The following is a 22,934-nucleotide window of genomic DNA, read 5'->3' as shown; positions in this document are numbered from 1 at the left end:
ACTGTACCGCTCTGTTCATTTTATTATGGCTAAAAGGAAACGATCACTTCCACACTGCCTCGTCCCGACTGCAGGTGGGAGGAGGCAGCGTGTTTCTAGAGTGGGACTGCGTGACCAGGATGTAGAGGCCGACCTGTTGGTGGGGTCCCTCAGGGCCACGCCCAGGTCCAGCACGGCGCCCGGTCTGGGCGTCCAGGTCTTGATGTCTGGTGACAACTTATTGATGAGCGCATTGAGGTCCTCGGCACTGTTCTTCACATTTGTTTCTCTTATGTATCTGTACACACACACACACACACACACACACACACAGTAGAGACATCACTAAATCAGCTGCAGGAAGTTACTCTGTGTTCATGTTCATGGTGTCGTTGGTTTAAAGATGCATTTCAACCTTGAAGCAAACCTGAGATTGAAAACAGCATCGACTGAGACCTTTGACCCACGGCTCCTTCAGTCAGAGTTATCGTGAGACGACCTCTGGTCAGACTCTACCTGTCAGAGTTATTGTGAGACGACCTCTGGTCACACTCTACCTGTCAGAGTTATCGTGAGACAACCTCTGACTACCTGTCAGAGTTATCGTGAGACGACCTCTGACTACCTGTCAGAGTTATCGTGAGACGACCTCTGACTCTACCTGTCGGCCGGATGAGCCTCCACGAAGTAGCCAGCGAAGGGGCAGTAGACCGCCGGCTGCAGCGACTTCACCAGCAGAGCTTTGTAGTGCAGCAGCTTCTTCCTCTCGGTCCTGATGAACTCTGCCTTCCAGGAGTCTGGGCACATAGAGATGTTCTCATGTGAGGGCGGCGGGACACTTCGACTGACACTATACCCGCTAATGTTGTTTTACAGTTTAAACAGAGGATCTTTACGGTACATGGACAATATAAACCTCTGGAGGTATATACATGAACACATGAACACCATGGTAACCAACGGCTCTATGTTCAGAACAACAGAACATTTCTCATATACAAAGGGTTTGATGTCTCTATTGCTCTCGGACTTTGAAGATGTGCCATGTAAAGTGAGGTTTAGACCTCGTCCTGACCCCTCTGACCCGGGCTGTCACTTCCTGTCTCCAGAGTCAATGGAAGCTGAGGCGAGCTAGAGGAGCCTCACCACTGTACTTCCCGCCGCAGAAGGTCATGGGGAACCCAGACGCCCCCCCGGCGAAGTCGCTCATCATCAGGTCCACTTTGTGAGGTAACCGGCCTCCGTTGGGCCTGGTGCAGTCCACCGTGTTCAGGATCACGTGACCTGCAATCAACACGCAACATGTGTTCACGTGTGTGTTTGAGTCTTTAACTGGGATGTGATCAATGAAAAGCGTTGGAAACATCCACCTTTATAGTCAACGATGATGCAGGTGTCCAGTTCAGGGTGCACCCCATCCATCAGGACCATGAACCGCAGGTCTTCATCAATCTGACAGAACACACGGGTCAGTACTGGTCACCACAATACCACAGTGACGGGAGCAGAGTGTTATTATAAAATAAGATTATGATAGCAGCAGAGTTACATTGGTCCAGACTCCAAAAGGAACAATGTTGATGTTGGTCAGCTTCACTTGGCTCTTCTCCAGATACCTGTGATCAGGACCATAGAGCGTTATGTAGAGCACCTGCAGCAGTCTGACGTGTGACTGCATCTCTGTCACTGACCAGAACACCGGCCTCGATGTGTCGCCCACATAGATCGGGATGTCGGGCCTGCGCTCCGACAGAACCTTCAGGGTCGGGTAACTGCAGAGGTCAAAAGATGAAGAACCGCAAATCCATAAACATAGTTTCAAAACTGAATGAGGACGCTGTGACTGTCACAGCCCGCAGTTCCCCATATATATACATATATATCTACATATATGTATATATACATATATATGTATATATATATGTATATATACATATATATATGTATATATACAGTATATATACATATATATACACATACTCTCCTGCTTTTCCTTGTCCGTGGTCCTAACTAGATGATCTGAACTTCTCCACTCTGAGTTACAATAAACGCCTCACATCAACATGTTGACGACCCGGTTCTGAACTGTTACAGCTGGACTCGGTGGTTCTGTTACAGCTGGACTCAGTGGTTCTGTTACAGCTGGAGTCAGTGGTTCTGTTACAGCTGGACTCTGTGGTTCTGTTACAGCTGGACTCGGTGTAAGTAAGTAAGTAAGTAATTTATTTTCCATAAGTACATACATAACGTGTTCATACTGACAGACATTAACAGAAAAAATGTACGAATGGAGGACCGTCCAAAGACCGAGGTCTGTCGGCTCCTCTGAGATGAGGAGTTGGCCGGCCCCTCCCCTAACCCTTTAGCCCCTCCCCTAACCCTTTAGCCCCCCCCCCCTCCCAACTACTACAGGCACACAGACAGTACACACATATGTAGATGAAAACATAAAATGTCGTACAAGCAACAACAACAAAAACCAGAACAGGAAAAAGAAAACCAAAAGAAAAAGAAAGAGACATAGTAAAAATAATAATAAAAGACAAATGTGAACTACTGATAACTTAGAAAAAGAAAAAAAATATCACGAACATCAAATTATGTATATACATTTTATTTTAAATATTTTTCCTCTATTGTACTGTGCCGCCAGGCTGTATATCAATATTAATAACTTTCAAAATGAAGTGAGATGGCGTTTAAGGCGAGAACCAAATGCCTTGGTGGTGGATGCCGATTTGACCTCGTCCGGAATTTGTCTCCAGAGCTTTGGACCTCTACAGATGAAGCTTTTAAATACAATGTTGACTGTATGATTATTTATGTGTATGCCACCACGCAGCCGCGTGTTGTGGTCGTAGACATTTGTGTTCCTTGTGAACATACGTAACAGATTGTGGGGCAGATTATTATTCATAAATCTGTACATAAAAATTCCTGTCTGACACAAATGTAGATCTGTAAATCTCAGAATGCCCAATCTCTTAAAAAGCGGCTCAGTGTGTTCGTTGTTCTTCACGTTGCAGATAATCCGCACAGCCCTTTTCTGTAAAATCTCGATAGTTTTAGCTGCGGATCCCCAGAGCATATTGCAATACAAGAGGTGCGGATGGACAAGGCTGTGGTACAACAAACGCAGATTTTCTGTTGAGAGTATATTTTTTGCGGAGCGCAGGGCAAATGTGCCGCTTCGTATACGCTTCCGACAACTGTCAATATGTCTCTTCGTTTGGCTCTCTCCGAAGGCAGTCGCATTTTTCTCTCCCTCTCCTCCCCATGACCTTCCCTGCTTGGCTCCTATCGTCTTGTCTTGTCTTATACTTGAGAGACTCTCTCCGCATCGCTCTTCGAACTAAAAACCATGGACCTGATCAACTGGACTCTCAACGCAATTGACACCGTCATCTCGACGAGAAGCTCGGGTTCGGGGAACCTGCCCGTCCTGCCGGGACGTGTGTTGCTGGTTATACGATGGACGCTCGGGAGCATCGGCGTGTCGTGTTCCTAGCAGCCCTTTCCGTGGAGGACGTAGAAGACATCTACCTATTCGGAACTATGATTACAGGATTTCTGCTGTTTGGATTTGGCGCTGCCCTGGCTTATCGGAAAATTAAGGAAACGGTGACAGCTGTTAAAAGCCCCCTTAGGCTGCCCAAATGCGCTGGGTAGAGTTGTTGGCACTCAGACTGTGGCATTAAACCGCCAGAATGATAACATCGTGGAGAAGCTGACGGCTCTGCAAATGAATTGGATCGATTTGAAAACCTATTGGGAAATGGGAGGAAAATGGAGGAATAGTAGTTGCGCAAATTGAATGCAGCTACTGGAAGACCAAACAATCCCAATCTTATCTAATCTGCTTTCGGCTCCCTCAACCAGAACGGGCCTTGGCCAAGGCCGTTACTGGAACAACTCCCCTGAAGATCTCTCTCATTCCCTTCCCCCTATCCACAGACACCTGTGGTTGTTTTCTCCCCAGGAACTTTCAAGGCTATCTCCATGGCAACGACCATCTTGCGGACTGAGAACTCTGTCTGTTGTGGCCTGGGGGAGGACGACATACCAGGCCACTCACACATGAACTTTCAACACACTGATATGCATTCACGACCCTCACCCCCATTCCACGCCTTCGCCTGCTTCGTACCCCCAGTGTGATAGGACGGGGCTGTGGCTAGCGCCGTAATGGCTGCTGGACCGGCTGGCTGCTTGTCTGTGCTGGTTACCTTCTGCCCCCCAATGGCTGGGCTTAGATCACCCAGTCTTTGGCTTACCTCCCCCCCCCCCTCCTCCATGTTGCAAGTCATGTTTAAAATGTATGTGCTTATGTGCTCTCTCTCCTCATGTTATGCTGTAATCTTCATCCTTTCTTGCCATTTCGTTGCCTCTGTACCTGTACTCTAGCAATGACAATAAATTGAATCCAATCCAATCCAATCCAATGTTGATGCCAGCGCAAATTGTCGTCAATATAGACACCAAGGAACTTGGTGCACTGGACTTTTTCGACATTAGCCCCGTCAATCTCAAGCCTACAATCTTGATCTGGGAGATTATTTGATTTATTTATTAGCATATAATTAGTTTTCTGTGGATTTAGAGATAACTTGTTCGCTTTGAACCAATCCGATACGATTTTTAGCTCTTCATTTGCAGTTTGATATAAGGTATCGTGGTCCTTCGATGAAATATAGATAGTTGTGTCGTCAGCAAAGAGGATGCTTTTAACACGTGTTAAGACTTTTGGAAGGTCATTTGTGTACAATATAAATAGCAGGGGTCCCAATACAGAACCCTGTGGTACTCCACAAGTTATATCATATGATTTTGAGTTGAACCCCTTGTATTTCACATATTGTTTTCGACCACGAAGATAACTTTTAAACCAATCGAGTGCCGTACCTCTAACACCATAATGGCTCCGTTTTTTTAAAAGTAATGAGTGATCGATCGTGTCAAAAGCTTTAGAAAGGTCTAGGAATAAAACCAGAGTGTTCTCTCCGTGTTCAAGTGCAGTGTAGGTGTCAAACAGAAACTCAGTGACCGCGTTCTCAGTCGAGTGCTTTGGTCGAAAACCGTATTGGCTTCCGTATAACAAGTTATGCTTTGCAACAAAGCTGTACAGTCGTTTATGAACGACCTTTTCCAAAATTTTGGAAAAGCTTGGCAACAGAGATATTGGACGATAGTTCGTAAAGTAATGCTTTTCTTTGGCTTTGTAAATGGGGATCACTTCAGCGATCTTCATATCATCAGGAAAAACTCCCTCCGATAATGATTTGTTTACAAGATGTGATAAAGGAGTGGCCAACGATTGACCAAGTTGTTTGACTAGATTCATGCTGATACCGTCGTGACCGGCGCTTTTCTTTGGCTTAAAGCTGTTTATTATTTTAGAAATTTCATCCGGGTCGACAGGATTAAGAAACATCGATTGAATTGTGGACGATTGACCAAGATACTCAGCAAACGAGTGATCAGAGCATCCGATCTGGTCTGCATATTTCACACCTATGGTAGCGAAATATTCACAGAACCCATCTGCAATCTTTTTAGGGTCAACTTCCTTTTTGCCATTGACATAAAATACATCCGAGATACGAGACTTGTCGTTGGATTTGTTAATGATTGAGTTAATCACTCGCCAAGTCTTCCTTGAGTCGTACTTATATTCATTGAGGAGGTAGAGTAGTACAATTGTTTTGCGTCTCGTTTGGCTTTGTTTAATATATTTCTGAAGGTGAGAAATGTTGCCCGCGCAGGATGACTGTCTGGTTTCCCCAGCTGGAGTTTGAACAGACGATCACGCCTGCGTATTGAGTTCATCAGACCCACCGTCATCCAGGGTTCTCTCATAACATGCTTGCGAGAAATACGAACAGTTCTCGTAGGGGCGTGATGATCCAGTATGCTTATAAATGACCGAGTGACTGCGTTACTTGCTTCGTCTACGGTCATGTTGTGTAGGTCAGACCAGTCAACATTGGACAGAGAATGATTAATATCTTGGTTCTGTTACAGCTGGACTCAGTGGTTCTGTTACAGCTGGACTCTGTGGTTATTTTACAGCTGGAGTCGGTGGTTCTGTTACAGCTGGACTCTGTGGTTCTGTTACAGCTGTTCTCTCCAGACAAACAGGTGTGGCCCGGCGTACCTGAGGTGGTCCGAGTGCATGTGGCTGATGTAGAGCAGGTCTGCTGCACACATCCGGTCCAGAGCGTCCGCCGGAGGCTCGTGGAGCAGCCACCAGCCTCTGGAGAACGCCGGGCCCTTCAGCCACGGGTCGAACAGGAACCGCCGGGGGCCCAGCTTCAGCTCCATGCAGGCGTGGCTGAAGTACGTCACCTGGGGGGAGGTCACATGGGGGGGTCACATGGGGGGGCCACATGGGGGTCACACGGGAGGTCACATGGGGGGTCACATGGGGGTCACACGGGGGTCACACACAGGAGGTCACATGGGGGGGGTCACACAGGGGGGTGGTCACATGGGGGGGGTCACACAGGGGGGAGGTCACATGGGGGGAATGCTAGTGGAACAGGTAGTGCTAGTGGAACAGGTAATGCTAGTCTTAAGCATGTCTTAAAGACATAAAAACATGGATGACCTGCAACTTCTTGATGTTAAACTCAGACAAAACCGAAGTAATTGTAATCGGCCCTGAGCACCTCAGAGATCAATTATCTGGTGATGTGGTTTCTGTAGACGGCATTGCCCTGGCATCCAACACCACTGTAAAGAATCTTGGCGTTATCTTTGATCGGGACTTGTCCTTTAACTCCCACGTAAAGCAAATCTCAAGGACTGCATTCTTTCATCTACGTCATATTTCAAAAATCAGGCACATCTTGTCTCAAAAAGATGCAGAAAAATTGGTTCACGCGTTCGTTACTTCGAGACTGGGTTACTGCAACTCCTTATTATCAGGCTGCTCTAATCAATCTCTTAGGTCCCTCAGTTGATCCAGAATGCTGCAGCTCGTGTTCTCACTAAAACTAAGAAAAGAGATCACATCACTCCTGCACTAGCTGCTCTGCACTGGCTCCCAGTAAAATCAAGAATCACTTTTAAAATTCTTCTCTTAACCTACAAAGCCTTGATTGGTGATGCACCATCATATCTTAGGAGCTTGTAGTACCATATTGCCCCACTAGAGAGCTACGCTCACTAAATGCGGACTACTTGTAGTTCCTAGAGTCTTAAAAAGTAGAATGGGAGCCAGAGCCTTTAGTTATCAAGCTCCTCTATGGAACCAGCTTCCACCTTCAGTCCGGGAGGCAGACACAGTCACCTCGTTTAAGAGTAGACTGAAGACCTTCCTCTTTGACAGAGCTTATAGTTAGGGCTGAATCAGGTTCACCTGGTCCAGCCCCTTGATATGCTGCTATAGGCTTATAGCTGCGGGGGCGTTAGGATGCACTGAGTCCCTATCTCCTCTTTTCTCTCCTTAAGGATGAATTTTCATCTCTCAATCACACGTTACTAACTCTGCTTTCTCCCGAGTCCTTTGACTTCACGTCTCATGGGGTCATGGACCCTATGAGACGCATAGATCTATCTGCTGATGGATCATCGAGGTCTGGGTCGTGGAATTCCTGCTCCTGACTGCGCCACTGTCCTGTTGAGACTCCGCCCACTGTTGAGACTCCGCCCACTCCTCCTCCCCACCGCCATCTGCCTGATGGATCGTGGAGGTCTCCATCGTGGAATATGCCTACTATGAACTATTCATACACTCTGTCACATTCATTGAATGTATTTTAACTCTAAATCTGTCCTTCTGTACACATGACATCTATTGTTCTGTCCATCCTGGAGAGGGATCCTCCTCTGTTCTCTCCTGCAGGTTTCTTCCCTTTTTCCCCTGAAGGGTTATTTGGGAGTTTTTCCTGGTCCGATGTGAGGTTTTGGGGCAGGGATGTCTATGTGTACAGATTGTAAAGCACTCCGAGACAAATTTGTAATTTGTGAAATTGGGCTATACAAATAAACTGAATTGAATTGAATAGTGGAACAGGTAGTGCTAGTGGAACAGGTAGTGTTAGTGGAACAGGTAGTGCTAGTGGAACAGGTAGTGGAACAGGTAGTGCTAGTGGAACAGGTAGTGGAACAGGTAGTGTTAGTGGAACAGGTAGTGCTAGTGGAACAGGTAGTGCTAGTGGAACAGGTAGTGTTAGTGGAACAGGTAGTGCTAGTGGAACAGGTAGTGTTAGTGGACCAGGTAGTGCTAGTGGAACAGGTAGTGTTAGTGGAACAGGTAGTGCTAGTGGAACAGGTAGTGCTAGTGGAACAGGTAGTGCTAGTGGAACAGGTAGTGTTAGTGGAACAGGTAGTGCTAGTGGAACAGGTAGTGTTAGTGGAACAGGTAGTGTTAGTGGAACAGGTAGTGCTAGTGGAACAGGTAGTGTTAGTGGAACAGGTAGTGCTAGTGGAACAGGTAGTGCTAGTGGAACAGGTAGTGCTGGTGGAACAGGTGGTGCTTGTGGAACAGGTAGTGTTAGTGGAACAGGTAGTGTTAGTGGAACAGGTAGTGTTAGTGGAACAGGTAGTGCTAGTGGAACAGCTAGTGTTAGTGCTAGTGGAACAGGTAGTGTTAGTGGAACAGGTAGTGTTAGTGGAACAGGTAGTGCTAGTGGAACAGGTAGTGCTAGTGGAACAGGTGGTGCTAGTGAACAGGTAGTGCTAGTGGAACAGGTAGTGTTAGTGGAACAGGTAGTGGAACAGGTAGTGTTAGTGGAACAGGTAGTGTTAGTGGAACAGGTAGTGCTAGTGGAACAGGTAGTGCTAGTGGAACAGGTAGTGCTAGTGGAACAGGTAGTGCTAGTGGAACAGGTAGTGTTAGTGGAACAGGTAGTGCTAGTGGAACAGGTAGTGTTAGTGGAACAGGTAGTGCTAGTGGAACAGGTAGTGCTTGTGGAACAGGTAGTGCTAGTGGAACAGGTCGTGCTAGTGGAACAGGTAGTGCTAGTGGAACAGGTAGTGTTAGTGGAACAGGTAGTGCTAGTGGAACAGGTAGTGCTTGTGGAACAGGTAGTGCTAGTGGAACAGGTAGTGTTAGTGGAACAGGTAGTGTTAGTGGAACAGGTAGTGCTAGTGGAACAGGTAGTGTTAGTGGAACAGGTAGTGCTAGTGGAACAGGTAGTGCTAGTGGAACAGGTAGTGCTAGTGGAACAGGTAGTGTTAGTGGAACAGGTAGTGCTAGTGGAACAGGTAGTGTTAGTGGAACAGGTAGTGCTAGTGGAACAGGTAGTGCTAGTGGAACAGGTAGTGTTAGTGGAACAGGTAGTGCTAGTGGAACAGGTAGTGTTAGTGGAACAGGTAGTGCTAGTGGGACAGGGAGTGTTAGTGGAACAGGTAGTGTTAGTGGGACAGGGAGTGTTAGTGGAACAGGTAGTGTTAGTGGGACAGGGAGTGTTAGTGGAACAGGTAGTGCTAGTGGGACAGGGAGTGTTAGTGGAACAGGTAGTGTTAGTGGGACAGGGAGTGTTAGTGGAACAGGTAGTGTTAGTGGAACAGGTAGTGTTAGTGGGACAGGGAGTGTTAGTGGAACAGGTCGTGCTAGTGGAACAGGTAGTGCTAGTGGAACAGGTAGTGTTAGTGGAACAGGTAGTGTTAGTGGAACAGGTAGTGTTAGTGGGACAGGGAGTGTTAGTGGAACAGGTCGTGCTAGTGGAACAGGTAGTGCTAGTGGAACAGGTCGTGCTAGTGGAACAGGTAGTGCTAGTGGAACAGGTAGTGTTAGTGGAACAGGTAGTGCTAGTGGGACAGGGAGTGTTAGTGGAACAGGTAGTGTTAGTGGGACAGGGAGTGTTAGTGGAACAGGTAGTGTTAGTGGGACAGGGAGTGTTAGTGGAACAGGTAGTGTTAGTGGAACAGGTAGTGCTAGTGGGACAGGGAGTGTTAGTGGAACAGGTAGTGTTAGTGGGACAGGGAGTGTTAGTGGAACAGGTAGTGCTAGTGGGACAGGGAGTGTTAGTGGAACAGGTAGTGTTAGTGGGACAGGGAGTGTTAGTGGAACAGGTAGTGTTGGTGGGTGGTCAGTGTTGAGTGGAACAGGTAGTGCTAGGGACAGGGAGTGTTAGTGGAACAGGTAGTGTTAGTGGAACAGGTGGTGCTAGTGGAACAGGTGGTGTTAATTGGGAACCCCAAATTTTGGGGCAAAAGGGGGGTTAAGTGGAACCAATCCTGGGAAACAGGAGGCCCCCCCCAACAATGAGGTTTTGAACAGGTTAAACTAAATTAAAGGTGTAGGGAACGATTCCAACTTTCCTTCCTGGTCCCCAACCTTAAAGGGCGGCCTTTTTGGGGATGGGGAGAAGGAACCCCCTTCCCCCCCTTTTGGGAAATTTCGTTTTAAAAAATTTTTGTGGGGTGTGTGTTTCCTCAATTTAAACCTGGGAAAAAAGGAAGCCAAAACCCCACTTTTTGGGGGTAAAAAAATTCAAAACTTTTAAATTAAAAAGTGGAAAAAAAGGGGCAGACTATTACTTCTCCTTTCCCGGAGTAAAGGGCTCGATGGCCTCCAGGGTCCGATGGGCTCAGGCCCCCAAAAATGGAAGGCCCCCTCCTCCCAAAGCTTCTGGGGGCACATTTTTTGGGGGGTTTAATTAATTGTGTTGGTGTTTGGTGTGTGGGGAGGGGGCAGCGGGGCAGTTTTTTTCTCATTTTGAGAAATAAAAAGGTTTTTATTTGTAACCCCCTTTTTGGGCTTCATTTTCTTCACTTTTGGCCCTTTAAAAGATGAAGATTTCTGGGGGCTTTTGAAATTACTCCTCCTGAGGGGAAGGTCTGCGTCCTCCACTACCTCAAGACCTTTCTCAAAAGGCGGTCCCGAAAAATTTTCATCAGGCCGTCGCAGGAAGCTTCTGGGGGGTTCACGTATTATTCAAATTTAATTTTCCCCAAAAAAAGTTTTTATTTCCCGGTGGCTTTAACAAGCGGTTTTCCCGGTTTGGGTGCCCCCCCTTGGTTTCTGGTCTTTTGAGAACCACCTCATTTCCCCCCATCTTGTTTTCCCGTAACAGGCCCCCTTGGGCCTTTCAGGTTTTTCCCCTTTTTTGGGGGCCCCGGGCTCTTTAAGTGAAAGAAAGTTTTAAACCTCCTTTGGGGGGCTTTTTGAAGGCCCCCTTTTGTGGCAAGGACGGGTCTAGCGGCCAGTGCCAGCGCTTTTTTGGTTCCAAAATTTTAGAGGCCCTTTTCCCAAAGGCAGGTAACAGAAAGCTAAAATAAATTTTTATAAACCCTAAGGCCACAAGGCCCTTTTGTTCCAAACAAACAAAAGAAATATATTTTTTCTTAAATTTTAAATTTCCCAAAAAAAGTTTTAAATTTTCCCCGGGGAAGGTTATTTCAAATTTCCAATAGCGTTCCCTTGGTTGAGCTCTGCCACCCCAGGGAAGTTTGGAAGTGGTCTTTTGTTTAGAACCCCTTTTGCCAAATTATTTTCCAGGGGCCCCGGTGTTGGCCCCAAAAGGGGCTTTAAAAAATTTTGGGGCCAGGCCCCAGAACAACAATTTCGGGCCGGAGCTCAAATGAAAGGTGAAGAAAAAGGGCAAAAAAGCTTTAATTGGTTTTGGGAAAAAGGCCTTCACTTCCCCGGGAAAACCGGACAAGGGTTTTGTAACACCGGAGTTGGCTTAAAAATCTTTTGGGAAAAATTGGAAAATTTAAATAATTGGACCCGGGTTTTCCCATTGGGAAGGGAATGAGACCTTCCCCCAACCCAAGGGAAAAAAAATTTGGTAAACGTTTTTGCGTTCCCCTAACCCGTTTTTCAAACCCAAATGGGAAGGAGGGGATTAAATTTGGGGGGGATTTTAATTATAAGGCCCCCCCCAAGGCCCAAGACGCCACGCTAAGGCCCGGCACGGGGGCAGGGCTGGAACCCAAAATTCCCCCTAGAGCGCTACCCAAAGGTCGGGAAAAGTTTTTAAGGCTTTTAAAAAAATTTTTCAAAAATGATTGATTTTTGGGGTTTGGGGCAACCCGGCTTTTCAAAATTAAAATTTCTAACCCAAAGGGAACGAGCCCAAAAATTGGTGCCCAAAAGCACCGGGGGTTTTAAAACTTTTTTGGGACCGGGATCCTACGTTCCCCAAGGGAAAAAGCTGCGGGAACACCGACAAAACATGGAAAAAGAGGTTTTTGGGAAAAACTCAAATTTTGTGTCAGTTTTGGGGCAGGAACCCCTTTTATCTTCTTCCTTTACCGGTTAAACCCGCTTTGGTACAATCCCCGTTTTGTCCCTGTAAAAAATTGGATTGCTTTTTTTTTGGACCAGAAATTTTTTAAAAAGATTTTTAAACCCCGTTTTCCCTGGTTAAGCTTGCCAATTAGTTAACCCTTTTTCCCGTTTTTCTCTTCCTGCCTTCCGAAAGGGGAAAATTAATTTTAAGGTTGACGAAGGGGTTTTGGGGGTCCCGTCGTTACTCTAAGTTATTTTAAGCCCTGGAAAATTTAGGAATAAAAGGGTGGTTTTCCGTGGGACTTGTGGGGCCTCACTGAAGGCCCAAAAGGCCCGGCAAGCAAGGGCCCCTGCTTTAAAGGGCCCAGGCCAACCCGGGGCCCGAGTCTAAACAAAGGAAACCACCGAGGGGGCCCCGCCCGTCCGTTCGGGGGGAAATTGTTTTGGGCTTTTTAAAATAAATTGGTCCCAAAGGCCCCTGAAATTTTTGAATTTAAAAATACCCATTTTCACTTTAGGGAAATTCAAATTTTCCCCAAAGGGTTTTGTAGTTCAGTGCTTTCCGAAATCACCCTTCAAACCGGAAATTTGGTAAGTTATGTGGACTACGTACTTCCCCAAAAACCCCCAGGGGGGTTTTCTGGAGAACAAAAACCCCCACCTTTACCTAAAAGAGTTATGGGAAAATCTCAACTTTTGACAGCTCGGCTCCTACCTTTTCATACCCCATGGGATTATTTTTATTTCACACAAACCCTTTTTTTTTCCTTTTTCTCCCGTTTTCTCCCGGTCACAACACACTTTCCAAATTTTCTTTTTCTAAAACCCGAAATTCCCGTTGTTTTAAGGAATTTTCCTGGTTTTTAAATCGCCCTTTAACCCGGGAAAATCAATCCGGAACCTACAGTTTGTTTTTAATTTTCCCGCCTTTTAAAGGTGGAAAAAAAAGTTTAAATCCTAAATCATATTTTTAAAAAGGTTTCAATCTCAAAGTTAAATGAAAAATGGAAAAATCAAACCCCCTAAAACAAAATTTCCCGGTCCGACCGTCCCCAAAAATGCGTTAAAACAAAAGGAAAAACTGTGCCAAACCCTCCCAAGCGAAGCTCCCCGGCAAGGGCACCGCCGTTACCCAGCGAGGAACCCATGGGGGGGCTCCAAAAGGGACAGGGCCCGCCGTCTTTCAGGAGGAAAATCTCGTTGCTTGTCCCTTGACCCTCAAAAAGTTAGGTCCCAAACCCCCATCCCCTGTATTTTTGACCCTTTAAAAAAAAATAAAAATTTCCAAACATAATTTCAAAACCCCCAATTTTAATAAAAATCAGAGGCCCCGAAAAAAACTTTCGGGGCCTAAAAGGAAAAAGGGGTTAAAAGTTTTTTTAGTTAAACCGGAAACCTGTATTTAACATTCCCCCCAGGGCTTTGGGATTTTTCAGTAACCCCAACAGCCCCCCAAACCGCAAACCTTAACAGGAGTTTAAGGAAAACCAACTTCTTCTACCCTCCGGGCCCTACCTCTTTCAAACCGGGAAGGTTTTATTTAATTTTGCGGGACCCAAACCAAACCATCGGCCCCAAAATTACTCTGGGTCAATAACCCCTTTTCTTTTACACCAAAATGCTTTAAAAAAATTTAGAAAACAGTTGTTTAAAATGGAAAAATTTGGGGGTTTGTAACCCAATTCGCCCCTTTAAATCAAACCCCCGGGAAAAGGCAATACGCCAGGGAAAGGGGGATCCGAATTAGGGAAGGTCCCAAGGGTGGTAAAAAAAAAGCAAATGGGCTTTATTATTATTTTAGATTTCAATGGATCCAGAAGCTTTTCCCCAAAAAAACCCCCACAGAGCAATCAAACCCACTCAAAACAAGTATAATCCCCGGATCCCGACAGTCCCCAAAAGTCTTTCAGTTCCCCAAAACAAAAGTAAATGACTGCCTGGCTCAATTTACCCCTCCCCAAAAAGCGGCAAGCTGCGAACAGGGAAGCGTGGCGGGCGCGGGCGTTGCCTCACAGCTCGTCACCCTGAGTCCCGGTCGGGAGCAGGCTCAGTTGACAGTGTTCTCACGCGATCTTCACCAGTAGTCCGCCCGTTGGCATAAATCCACAATAATCCCAGTAGTCGCGGTTGCTGCCGTCCTGGGCCGCTCAACACGGAGCCTGTCAGCGCGCTCCAAACAAAACCCCGTCACTTCCCCTCGTCACCTTTTATGGCCCGTGACACAACAATAATAATAATTACAACAATCATAATACAAAGAGCACATGATCCTAACTGACCCAAGCTCACTTGAGGCACCTGATAAAAACACTGATGCGGCACATATATAGGAAAATAGCAGTAAAAGTTTACCCCTTTACGATTACCCGTACACAAATAGACCATGTGATCATTACATTCCCCGCCCCCAATAGCGGTATCAGAACCATAGTAGGGTTTCATATCCCTTCCCATTTACATTATCCGCCTTGTTTACCAGTCAACCCATTGACAGTGGTTAATAGGACCTTCTTCTTCTCTACCCTCACAGGCCCCTGACCATCTGGGTGCAAACTTGGCGAAGAAGTTGTCTGGAGAAAACTTTAGACTGGAGTCGACCTAATCAAACCAGGTCGCTTGCCAGCAAAGTGTCCATCTCCCAGGCGTGCATTATAGTACTGCAAAACATCTGGCTTTTGCCCACACCAACATGTCTTTCGTACTCTTTTAGCATCATGAGTGTGTGTAATGTGGTATGTGGATGTGTTGGAGTGTAGGGTCTAGTGCACCAGAGCGCTCTAGGCCTTTAACCCATGTTGGGGCCAGCATGGCAGGAGTCGCGCGGTGGTCTCATATACTGCTGTATTGTTGTGCTTCAGGAACTCAGGCAGCACGGTCCCAATCTTGGTGAACGATCACCTACAAAGGGGGCGTGGGTCTTCCAGTTCCTATTGGCCCTCTTTCAGATTAGTCCACGGTGGTAGCACATGCAGGAAACTTTCGCCACTCCCCAGCTCTCACAGGCTGGGCATTTAGCTGGCTTTGTAAATTAGGGTCCCGATCAGAGACCAGGTACGCCCAGTGCGCCCACAGTGACGCCCTCAGGCATGTGCAGACCAGTTGGCAGGAGTCTTCCGCAGACATCTTCAACCTCTCTACACTGCTTCAGGTATTTGTTCCTGGGAGCTTCAAAGTGTCACCATTGGCTGCCTGTCCCTGACACTTTTTAAGGTAACCTGCAGAATGACAGGACCCGTAGCCCTCACCTCGATTGTCAGTAAATACTTGAGAGTTGGTCAGGGACTGTTTGTTCCTGTTGCCTGCCACGCTGGATATAGCAGACATACTCGTCAAAACAGATCCACCGGCAGCGCGGTGCCATGGCACTTCGCGCACCCTGGAGGGAGGAACTGTTATGTCACGAATGCTGGTTATGGACTGGCGCCGGCGTTCAACACTATTCCGCCAAGCTCGACACTAGCTCAGGGTACAAGGCCCTGCACTCTACCATGTGCAGCTGGATACTGGACTTCCTAAGACGCCAGGTAGTGAGGATGAGTACCACCTCAGAACGTGACCCTCAACACGGGGCCCCTCAGGGATGCGTGACCCTCTCTACTCCCTGTACACCCCACGACTGCAGCGCACGTCCAACTTTCATCATCAGGTTTGCTGGCTGACACAGCAGTGTGGGGCTGATCACCCGACGACAGCGAGACAGCTATAGGGAGGTTGGATCACCCTAGTACAGTGGTACCCAGGAGAACAGCCTGCGTCCTCAGCGTCAAGAGACCAAAGGGCTGATCGTGGACTGGGAAAGCGGAGAGGAGAGCACACCCCATCTCTCCATGAGCCAGGTTGCAGTAGAGAGAGGGTCAGCAGCTTCAGGATTTTCGGCGTGCACATCTCCGAGGACCTCCATGGACCACGCACACCCTCACGGCGTGGTGAAAAGGAACCCAGCCTGTATTTCCTTGGGCATTGGGGAAATTCAACATATTTACATCCTCAGAACATTTCTACACCAGTACCATCGAGGTGTTCTGACAGGTTGCATCACCGTCTGGTCACGGGGAACTGCACCGCCCTGGAGTAGGGCACTACAAGAGGTGGTGCAGTCGGCACAGTACATCGTTGGAGTGAGCTTCCTCATCCTGGACATATACACCAAGCGGTGTGGCCAGGGGCCAAACTGGATGATGAAGACATAGCCACCCCGGCCTGAGCAGCTGCCTTCTACCGTGGGCAGGCTGATACCGCAGTATCAAGTGCCGCTGGAAACAGACTGAGGGACAGCTTCAGTCAGGCCATCAGAGCTGCTGAACAGAGCTAGGATTCCTCATTCTTTTCACCAGGCCATATTCTGTATGAATATCTAGCCATGGTGTATATTTTATTGCATTGTTTATATATATATATATTGTATATATATATTGTATGTATATACATATATGTATATATATAGTCTCAAAAAGTGTATATTTTATTGCATGTTTATATATGTATTGCCATGATGTATATTCTATTGCATTGTTTTATATATATATTATTAATACTTTTCTTCTTTTTTGTGGATATTGCTTTAGTTTATTCTCATTCTTATTCTCTTTTTTTTGGTCTACTACCTTGTAAGATTGTTTTGCACATAAGAATTTCACGAACCGATTATACTTGTATAAAAGGGGATGTGACAATAAAAACTTGAAACTTGAAACTTGAAACTTGAAATGTCATTTTTCAAAATCTGACAGACCTTTGGAGTCTTGGCATCCTGAAGAGCGAACAGCTCGACCCATTTACTACCATAGTCCACCACTACCATCAAGACTGAATTACGTGCCTTGCTGAGCGGAAAGGGCCCATGAAGTCAACACCGATCATTTCGCCAGGTTGTTTGACCTCAGTCGTTTGGAGCTGACCAGCGGGCTTTTTGTTCGTGCCTTTATATTGCTGACACGTCTGACAGACACGGATATGGCCCCAAACATCCTTGTGGACTGTTGGCCACCACGCCACCTCGAGGATCTTTAGGAGCGTCTTTATCCATCCTAGATGCCCTCCAAAGGGGCTATCGTGGAAGTAGGCCAGAAACTGATGATGATACTGATGGCGCCGCGGACGGCCGCCTCGGTGCGTTGGTGCGCGATGTTTTTTGTTGTTTTCGTCTTAAATACTGTTTTCTGCTGTGATTCCCGGAGCTCTTTCACCAGAGAAGAGCTCATGAACATCAGGGGAACAACTCCAGTGGATTTATTTCCAACGTTTTTAACTTCTGTGGAGTTACTGGACATTTTTGTAAAAGGTGTGCTCACCTTCGCCCAGCGGTGAGGCGCCGGAGGGAAGCGCTCAGGGCGCTTGTCCGGCTACGGAAACGGGGATCTCGTACAGCGCTGCCGGGCATATTTCTCTCCAACGTCCGCTCACTGTGCAACAAACTGGACGAACTCCAGCTGCTGGTGGGGAGAGACAGAGACTTCTCCTCATCCTCTGTCCTGTGCTTACGGAATCATGGCTAAGTGGATCGATACCAGATTCTGCGCTCCAGCTCGCTGGCTTCCAGCTGTTCCGAGTGGACCGGGTCACGGAGCTCTCCCGGAAAAACAAAGGGTGGAGGAATCTGCTTTTACCTCAACAACGGCTGGTGCAACGACGTAACGGTGATTCTACAGCACTGTTCGCGGACCTGGAATCTTTATCATTCACTGCAAACCCTTCTACTCCCCACGTGAGTTCGCTTCATTCATCCTGGCCGGAGTTTACATGCCGGGGAAAGCGTGCACGAGGCACAGCAGACCCTCGCTGAACAGATACGGTGTGTGGAGCGGACCTTCCCGGACTCTTTAGTTATTGTACTGGGGATTTTAACAAAGGAAACCTCAGCCACGAACTCCTAAATATAGACAGTTAATTAAATGCCCTACCAGAGAAGAGCATTCTGGACCACTGCTACACAACAATCAGCAGGGCCTATCACGCCCCTCGAGCTGCACTGGGAAACTCTGACCACGTCATGGTTCATCTGATTCCCTCATACAGGCAGAGACTAAAGCTCTGCAAACCTGTGGTGAGGAAGTTCAAGAAGTGGACCAGTGAGGCTCTGGAGGATCTACGGGCGTGCTTGGACTGTACTGACTGGGATGTCTTCATGACTGCTACCAACAGCCTGGATGAGTACACAGAGGCTGTAACTTCCTACATCAGCTTCTGTGAGGACAGCTGTATTCCATCCAGCTCCAGGGTGAGTTATAACAACGACAAACCCTGGTTCACAGCGGAGCTCAGGAAGCTAAGACTGCAGAAGGACCAGGCATTCAGGAGTGGGGACAAGGACTTGTACACAGAGTCAAAATACAGGTTTAGCAAGGCGGTGAGAGATGCTAAACGACTGTACTCTGAGAAACTGCAACAGCAGCTCTCAGCAAACGACTCTGCTTCTGTCTGGAGAGGCTCAGGCAGATCACCAACTACAAGCCCAAATCACCCCACTCCATGAACAATGTGCTTCTGGCAGACGAGCTCAATGAGTTCTGCCGCTTTGAAAGACAATGGAGCAGTCCTGAGACAATCCCCACAGCCCCATCAACAAGCCACAGACCATCAGCCCACCTCCCCCAGCCCATCAGGGCTCACACCTCTGGAGCACCTCCATCAACTCAGCGACCCTCGTCATCCTGGAGAGAGGCGTCAACAGGCTGTTCAAAAGCAGAACCCCGCAGCAGCGGGCCCGGACTCCGTCTCCCCTCCACCCTGAAGCACTGTGCTGACCAGCTGTCTCCGTGTTCACCGACATCTTCAACACCTCCCTGGAGACATGCCACGTTCCAGCCTGCTTCAAGGCCTCCACCATCATCCCGTCCCAAAAAACCCAAGCTCACAGGAGTCAATGTCTACAGGCCCATCGCCCTGACCTCTGGGGTCATGGAGTTCTATGTACTGCTGGTCCTGTCACACCTCAAGACCATCACCGACCCACTCCTGGACCCCTGCAGTTCGCCTACAGAGCCAACAGGTCTGTAGACGATGCAGTCAACATGGCCCTTCACTACATCCTCCAGCATCTGGACTCCCCAGGAACCTACGCCAGGATCCTGTTTGTGGACTTCAGCTCTGCTTTCAATACAATCATCCGTCCCTGCTGCAGGACAAGCTCTCCCAGCTGCACGTGCCCGACTCCACCTGCAGGTGGATCAGACTTCCTGACCGACAGGAAGCAGCACGTGAGGCTGGGGAAACACGTCTCAGGCTCCCGGACCACCAGCACAGGTTCCCCCAAGGCTGTGTTCTTTCCCTCTGCTGTTCTCCTGTACACCAACAGCTGCACCTCCAGTCACCAGTCCGTCAAGCTCCTAAAGTTCGCGGATGACACCACCCTCATTGGGCTCATCTCTGGTGGGACGAGACCGCCTACAGGTGGGAGACTGACCACCTGGTGACCTGGTGCAGCCAGAACAACCTGGAGCTCTAAAACAGCTCTAAAGACAGTGGTTGTGGATTTCAGGAGGAATGCAGCCCCACCCACCCTCTCATCCTGTGTGACTCCCGTCGACGCTGTGGAGTCCGTCCGCTTCCTGGGCTCCATCATCACCCAGGACCTCAAGTGGGGAGCTGAACATCGGCTCCATCACCAAGAAGGCCCAGCAGAGGATGTTCTTCCTGAGGCAGCTGAGGAAATTCAACCTGCCAGGAAGATGATGGTACAATTCTACGGACATCGTTGAGTCCATCATCTGCTCCTCCATCACCGTCTGGCACCCTGCAGCCAAAGACAAGTGCAGCTGCAGAGCATCATCCGCTCGGCCGAGGGTTATCGGCTGCAATCTGCCTTCCCTCAGGTCCTGTTCACTTCCAGGTCACTGGGCCGGGCCAGAAAGATTGTCGCTGACCCTCCCACCTGGACACTCCTGTTCGAGTCCCTCCCCTCGGGAGGAGGCTGCAGTCTATCATGACAAAGACCACCCGCCACACCAAAAGTTTTTCCGTCGGCAGTCGGGCTCATCAATGGAACCGGACTGACTGACTGTCACCCCAGGACTACCACCTCTTCTTCCACCTTCCTCTCTCCTCCTTCTTCCCGCCTCCTTCTTCCTCCTCCTCCCTCTTCCTCCCTCCTCCTCCTCCTCCTTCTTCCCTCCTCCACGTCACGTCACTTTAACATGCACTTTAACTTGAGGCCTCCTCCACACATGCCACTTTATTTGCATGCACTTTAACTTAAACACACGCCACGCGTAACATACACTTTTAACTAAAACACTCCACTTGAAGCACACACCCAAACACTTTCACATTACTTGTTGTCTTTCTGTCGTGTTGATTGTTGTTTGTTTGTCATGTCCAAATGTTGCACCTTCCACCAAAAAAAATTCCTCGTTTGTGTAAACATTCCTGGCAATAAAACTGTTTCTGATTCTGATTCTGAACTCTGGTGAAAGTACAGCCGGAACGACTAACTGGTAGTTAAAACCTCCGTACTTGGAAGGTATGCCACGGTATAACACTCCCTGTTGTAGTTGATAGTGAATGCGGCCGGGTGTGGGCTGGCAAACAGTCTGACTAAGCTCTTGGCACAATGTGTCAGGCTGCTGAGCCTCTTCAATGTCCTTTAGCGAACTGGGTAGATCAGACCAGTGGGACTTGGCGACAGCCACACACACATTACCTACTTGTGATGGCGGTGGTGCGCGGGACAGCGCATCCGCAACAACGTTGCAACAACCCTTCTTGTAATGAACCCGGAAGAGAATGCCTGCAGGCGCAGAGTCCACCTGGTGAGCCTCGACGAGGCTTTGGGACAGTTGAATGCCCACGCCAGAGCACTGTGGTCTGTGAACACATCAAACGGTTCACCTTCCAAGAAATGACGCCACTTCTCCACCGCCCACACAACTGCCAGACATTCTTGCTCTGATGTGGAATACCTCAGTTCAGCACCCTGGAGAGCCCTTGATGCGAAGGCGATGACTTTCTCATCTCCCTCAATGACCTGCATCAGAACGGCTCCAAGCCCCGCCCCACTAGCGTCACAGTGAACTTGAAAAGCAAGATCGGGCCTCGGTTGAGCCAGCACTGGTGACGACTGCAACCGATCCTTGAGTTGTTCGAAGGCGGCCTGGCATTGCGCCGTCCACTCCCACGCTACCCCTTTCTTCTTGAGGTTGTTGAGTGGGGACACAATGTCAGCCAGCCTAGGGATAAACTTGTGGTACCAGCCCACTAGACCCAGGAACCTTTGGAGACTTTTCACATCCGTGGGGGCTGGATAGGCGGTGATGGCATCGACCTTTGAGGGTTCAACTTCGACGCCTCTTCTGGAGACAACATGCCCAAGGAAGTCGAGTTGGGTCTGGAGAAGATGACACTTCTTTACATTGAGGGTTAGTTGAGCTTGGTGGAGTTTCGGAAAAACCGCATCGAGATCCAGCAAGTGTTGCTCTTGAGTCCGAGAAAAGACAATGATATCATCTATGTACACAAAGCAGATCTTCCGCTTCAACTCTCCCAGTACTCTTTCCATCAACCTCTGGAAGGTGGCACCTGCATTACGCAAACCGAATGGCATGACCTTGAATTGGAATAGGCCGAGATGGGTGATCATGGCGGTCTTCTGCTTGCTCTCCACATCCATTGCCATCTGCCAGTATCCACTGCGGAGATCCAAGGAGCTAAAGTACTGGGCCCCCTGCAAGGACTCCAGAATTTCATGGACCAGCGGCACTGGATAGGCATCATGGTGGGTTTTTGCATTAACTCCCCTGTAGTCCACACAGAAACGGGGTGTCCCATCTTTCCGTAGGGTTAAGACTACAGGTGAGGCCCATGCCGAAGAGGATGGCTCGATGACGCCGTTGCGGAGCATTTTTTGAAGTTCTTCTTCAATAACCGTCTGTTTCTGCGGTGACACTCGGTAGGCTCTCTTTCGGACAGGCAGCTCATCTGTCGTCCAGATCTTGTGTTTTATAATATCGGTGGCCCCAGTGGACTCTGTCCACACCTCAGGCCACTCCACAACAGCGACCTGACCGCCTCCGGTTGAGCCTCCCAAAGCGGATTTGCAGGCTGTTCGGTACTGTCGTCTTCCAGTACTGCCATGTAGAAATTGACTGCAGGCCGGGATGAAATACCGGTATCCCCCTCTGCCTTATGCCGGCCGTCTGATATTGGCCCTGCAGGGGTAGAAAACCCGCCCGACCTCCAAGAGAGCCGATTTCTATCAAGGGCCTTTGTCAGCTCCTGTCCCCAATGGACGTCTCTTCGATCTAAACAAGCCATTATGGCACGATCCAAACCTTGCAGCCTCGCCTCAACGTACCCCTTAGCCGCCTCCGCCATGGTCTCAAGGGCAGCCCTGCGTCCCTCTTCCCGCTGGAGCGCGCTATCAACCGCTTCGCTAAGTCTAACCTCTAGGGCGTCAACCCTGGCATGGAGATCACAAAGCTCTTCTCTTAGTGCCAACACCTCATCCTCAGGCTGTGGAGGTTCCTGCTCTGGTTGCTCCAGATACATAGTTTCCAACAAGCTGGTAAATTCTAAGAAACCACTTCCAGCATGTCGAGAGGTGACGTGGCGGTAAGGGTCAGCATCGGAATCGACCGCAGGCGGGGTATCACTGTGTTCTATCTCTATAAGAGGGGATGTCAGTTCTCCAGTGACTCATTGTCCATGGCTGGCCCCCGGTGGCTCATGGTGTATATTTGTGTGTGTACGTGGAGTTATGTTTTGCGTAGAATATGTATGTATGTATGGTTGAGGGTGGTTATGTTAACTGTATAGTGTCGGCTGTAGAACCAGTAAT

At 48.4% G+C, this 22,934-nt stretch overlaps 1 protein-coding gene across 1 annotated transcript in view; it reads right to left on the bottom strand.

The window, feature by feature from the left end:
- The window catches only part of cmah (cytidine monophospho-N-acetylneuraminic acid hydroxylase), a 29,761-nt gene extending 7,290 nt beyond the window's left edge, over window positions 1–22,471 (bottom strand). Inside the window, exons 1-11 of the mRNA XM_056410793.1 lie at window positions 22,452–22,471; window positions 21,613–21,894; window positions 20,889–21,450; window positions 17,455–17,505; window positions 6,134–6,324; window positions 1,671–1,751; window positions 1,529–1,595; window positions 1,350–1,431; window positions 1,126–1,263; window positions 641–776; window positions 134–277 (exon numbers count right to left, since the gene is read on the bottom strand). Coding sequence (XP_056266768.1) covers window positions 134–277; window positions 641–776; window positions 1,126–1,263; window positions 1,350–1,431; window positions 1,529–1,595; window positions 1,671–1,751; window positions 6,134–6,324; window positions 17,455–17,505; window positions 20,889–21,450; window positions 21,613–21,894; window positions 22,452–22,471 — 1,754 coding nt within the window. The remainder of the gene's footprint in view (window positions 1–133; window positions 278–640; window positions 777–1,125; window positions 1,264–1,349; window positions 1,432–1,528; window positions 1,596–1,670; window positions 1,752–6,133; window positions 6,325–17,454; window positions 17,506–20,888; window positions 21,451–21,612; window positions 21,895–22,451) is intronic.
- Window positions 22,472–22,934: the final 463 nt, after the last annotated feature.

Source organism: Pseudoliparis swirei, unplaced genomic scaffold, assembly GCF_029220125.1.
Source record: "Pseudoliparis swirei isolate HS2019 ecotype Mariana Trench unplaced genomic scaffold, NWPU_hadal_v1 hadal_27, whole genome shotgun sequence".
NCBI classification, from domain to species: Eukaryota; Metazoa; Chordata; class Actinopteri; order Perciformes; family Liparidae; genus Pseudoliparis; species Pseudoliparis swirei.
This window is presented reverse-complemented; position numbering and strand designations above follow the sequence as displayed.